This window comes from Ornithodoros turicata, chromosome 2 (genome assembly GCF_037126465.1).
Source record: "Ornithodoros turicata isolate Travis chromosome 2, ASM3712646v1, whole genome shotgun sequence".
NCBI classification, from domain to species: Eukaryota; Metazoa; Arthropoda; class Arachnida; order Ixodida; family Argasidae; genus Ornithodoros; species Ornithodoros turicata.
The window spans coordinates 111,539,747-111,544,149 of record NC_088202.1 but is presented as its reverse complement, the minus strand read 5'-3'; the positions used below and the strand labels follow the sequence as shown (position 1 = coordinate 111,544,149).

At 51.0% G+C, this 4,403-nt stretch overlaps 1 protein-coding gene across 1 annotated transcript; it reads left to right on the top strand.

Annotated features, from left to right (window-relative positions):
- Nucleotides 1-1,900: 1,900 nt before the first annotated feature.
- On the top strand, nt 1,901-2,567 carry LOC135384952 (uncharacterized). Its single transcript, XM_064614132.1, has 2 exons — nt 1,901-2,201; nt 2,323-2,567. Exons 1-2 carry the CDS (start codon nt 1,901-1,903, stop codon nt 2,565-2,567), a joined length of 546 nt encoding a protein of 181 aa, XP_064470202.1.
- Nucleotides 2,568-4,403: the final 1,836 nt, after the last annotated feature.

The window sequence follows — 4,403 nt, the reverse complement described above, 5'->3', positions numbered from 1 at the left end:
GACGAGAGCGAACATTATGCCATTCGTTAGATCGTTTTACCACTTTGTATCTAAAAAGCTGTTGAAAAACAGACAGACTACATGAACCGTTGGTTCAGCAGTGCTGCTCGGTAAAATGCAACAAAAATGGTCGCAGATCGCTGTTACGATGTTTAATCTTAGTACGTACAGGTTGGGACTAAAGTTTACGGAACACGCGAGCGGCGTACTTTTTCTTCGGTGCGACAACCTAGTGGCTGGCGGAAGCGGGTGAGTTCACTGTTTCGGAGGGGTGGAAGGGCGGCCTGGTAGCGACACACAGCGGTGGCTTCTACTTTTCAGGCACACCTAAGCACCAGAGCTACAGCTGTGTGCATAGCTTGGCGTTCCGGGCCTTCGAAACTCACGATCACAATCATCTGATAAGACGTGAGTTCAGGTCCTGCTATGAACTCACGTGAATGTCGAAGCTCGATCATGCCGGGTGTTAGCGCACTCTCCAGATAACATCACACCTGCTGTGTTTACAAGAGTGATGTTATCTGGTGAGTGCACTAATATGCGGCATGATCGAGCTCGCCAATACTCCATGTCGACCTTCACGTGAGTTCGTAGCAGGGCACAAACTCACGCGTTGTCAGATGATTATGATGGTGAGTTTCGAAGATCCGGAACGCGGGGCTATCTATGGCTGTGCGTCGCTAACAGCGCACCCTTCCATCCCTCCGAAACAGTGAACTCACCCGCTTCCGCCAGCCGCTAGGGTGTCACACCAAAGAAAAAGTACGCCGCTCGCGTGTTCCGTAAACTTTTGTCCCAACCTGCACCAACTATCCCAGCTCATAACTGTTGTCAGAAATGGTCCTTGTGGAGGTCTCCGCCGTGGAGAGTCGAATTATTTTTTTGCAGCGGTCAGGTAACCATGCAGAAGAAACCGAAGAATGAACTGTTGAAACTGCTGGCGGACGCCGTGACCACGGTCACCACCATCACTTCGTTTTCCCTTGCGCTTCGGTTGTCCTGAGGTCCTGTTGAAGCGCTGGTATGCGTACTGCATGTTATGTGCTCCTAGCGTTATCCAGGAATTCTACTGCAGCTAATAGCTCTGCTAATGCAGCGATAGTCTGAGCAGCTTGAGCATTTACACGGCTACGAATAGGGAACTAGTGCGATGTGGAGTGGCATTTTCCTTGTGCCCGTCAGCTCCTCCCGGCCCTCGTAGTTCTGCTTGTGTATTCAGGGTGTCTCACCTAACGTGAAAAAAAAAAGAAAGAAATAATAATCCCCTTGCTGGGATTATCGCGCCCCCAACCTTGCAACTGTGCACGATCACTGCCCTGGACGATACTGCACGATCAATACCCGCTAACGCAAATTTAGGACCTTACTGCGCATTTGCACGGGGCTACCCTCTTCATCAAAATTGATTTGATCAAGGCGTACCATCAGATTGCCGTCAATCTATCTGATATTCCGAAAACGGTCATTACCATCCCCTTCGGCCTCTTCGGGGGGGGGGGATATATATTTATTGAAAGGAAAGGCCAGACCAAGGTCGGCATGCTATTCCATTAAAAAAACGAAGAGTAAATAGAAAGAAGAGGAAAAAGAGGAAAAAGGTGAGACTCCATAAAAAAGGAAGAAAAACAGAAACGGAAAGGAAAGAAAGAAGGGAAGAAGAGAAATACAGCAATGAAAAAAGAAGAAAGAGAAAAAAAGAAAATAAAAGAAGAAAGAAAAAGAGGGTGAGACTCCTGGAGCGCGCAGCTCAGAGCTTAGAGGCCGGGCCAGTGCACTTCAGAAAGTACAGTAAAGCAGTTGTGACGGCCCACTGTTGGTGCTGAGGCACAGGGTCAAGAAGTGCGGCCAGCGTCAGTTGGTTGTGCCGGAAACGTTCGAGGCAGCGGAAAAGGGTAGCGCGATGGTTGGTGTACTTGGGGCAGGTCAGCAGGAGGTGCGATGTGTCCGCAACCACTTCGCAAACATCGCAGAGGGCCGAGATTTGCCTCCCCATCATGCGCTGGACAGGAGGCGTGTATGCCAAGTTGAGGCGCAGTCGGTGGAGGAGTGTCTCTTGTGGCCGTTGGAGACGTCGTGGTGGGGAGAACTCGACCGCCGGGTCGATAGAGCGAAGGAAGTCGTTGAAACGGGCGGATGCTCGAATGAAGCACCGCGCCTCTTGGGCGGCCCAGCGGCGGATTTGGATGCGGCAAGCCGAAGGGGTGAGAGGTATGCGCGCCGCGGCGCCGGGTTGTTCGTGTGCACGCCTGGCCTCTTCGGGTATGTCAATGCCTTTTTGGCTACAGAACGGCGTCCAGACGTTCTAACGTTTTATTCACGAAGTCCTGCGCGGCCTCAATTTCGCCTTTGCGTACCTCGACGACATCCTCGTGGCCAGTTCTTCACCCGAAGAGCACCTTGACCGCCTTCGCCTGCTGTTCTTACGCTTGCACGAGTATGGCGTCGTCATCAATGCCGCGAAATGTGAGTTTGGGGTTCAATCTCTCACGTTCATTGGCCATACCATCACGCCCTATGGCATCCGGCCTTTTCACACCAAGGTCGAAGCCCTCATGGACTGTCCTTAGCCTGACACGCAGCGCAGCCTTCGCAAGCTTTTGGGCTTGGTAAATTTCAGTCGCCGATTTTTCCCACCCTTTGCAGCCCTTTTGGCTCCTTTGCAAGATCGCTTCGCTATACCACGAATTGCAAAAAGGCTCTGAATACCACCTTGGCCTGGACCCCCGCAGCGCAGCGTGCCTTCTGGATATTAAACAGCACCTCCCTCATGCGACGCTCCTACACCATCCCCAACCTCACGCTGAGACTGCATTGCTCGTCGACGCTTCTGGTAAAGCCATTGGAGCGATACTGCAGCAACGGCTTGACGATTCTTGGAAACCACTCGCATTTTTTTACGCAAGCTACCACCCACACAGAGCAACTATAGCACGTATGGTCGGGAGCTCCTGGCGGCATACTGCGCTGTGCGACATTAGCAACACTTTCTCGGAGGTTGTGCATTCGCTCTCTACACCGGCCAAGAGCCTCTTACGTTCGCCATACAGTCGGCATAAAACAAGCACTCTCCCCGTGAAGGCCGCCGACTCGAGATCACGGATGACGGATCAAGCACATTCCTGACGACCTGAACACCGCCGCTGACGCCATATTTTGTCGTTCGTTGCGCCTTTCACTGCTACTCAACGACCCGGTGCCTTTGACTTTAATGTCCTCGCACCACCCAGCAGTCGGATGACACCTTATGAGCGCTTCGCACGGACGGTAACACCGGCCTCAAATTCCAGCAAGTTCCCCTGTTAACGTCCGCCACAGAGTGAGCTACTATTCAGGCACCCTATCCCATCCTTTACGCGGACTCTGTAGGTTGCTCGGATCCACCCACATCCGCACCACCGCCTACAATCCGGCGGCGAATGGCATTGTCGAGCGCCTCCACCGCTACCTCAAGGTTGCCTTCTGTGCCACCGGTCCCTCCACTTCCCGGGTTGACTGGTTGTCAGTCGTGCTTCTGGGTATCCGCACAGCTATCAAGCAAGACCTCCGATGCTCACTAGCAGCGCTGGTGTGCGGCTCAACCCAGCGCCTCCCCGCATTCTTCTCCACTGTCCCACTAGGCACCCTGCCGGACCTATCCTCGTTCACGTTCGCTTCACGCTCGTTCGCCGCTACGTGGATAACGTACTAATTTTTGTCTCCGATCCCCCATCTCGAGACAAAACCCCAGAAATAGCTCAAGAATCCTGCCCGGAATTAACGTTTACCACTGAGTATCGGCTGCGGTCTGCACTCTATTCGTGGACGAGTAAAGCCCTTGCAACGAGCAACCAAGCGTTGTTTCGATGGCTTGTAGGCCATGTTGTAGTTATGAGTCTTTCCAGTTACAAACTCTCAATAATAATCTGCCCCGATGATCGATTGATTGTGTACTCTTCTGGAGGCGTCTGTCGTTATAAGACCGCATTCTTGCATCTCTTCATTTACACCATTTGAAGATATTTGAATGATGTGTGTACATTCCCAACCACGTGGCCTAGAATCCTTTGGTAAAGACTTGTCGATTGAGAACGCAAATGGATTTCAACCGCATCTAGTAACTGCGGACGACTTGGGTGAAGTCCAAATGATCCAATTTATACGCTTTCCGTGCAAACACGTTTACATCCTGTGGATTCAGACAAACCTTTGGTAATAAAATTACGTTGACATCCACCATCAAATATGAGAAGGTGTCTAGAGCTATTCCTCGTCTTGTCGGGACCAAGCAGTTATCGTCTTAATGCTGTGACGCTGATATAAACCATTTGAAAATAAAACATTGAAAAATAAATCTCTTAAAAATCCATCTTCTAAAATAAATAATGTAAGTAACAACGTGGTCAAAATAAACTCTGAAAAATAAA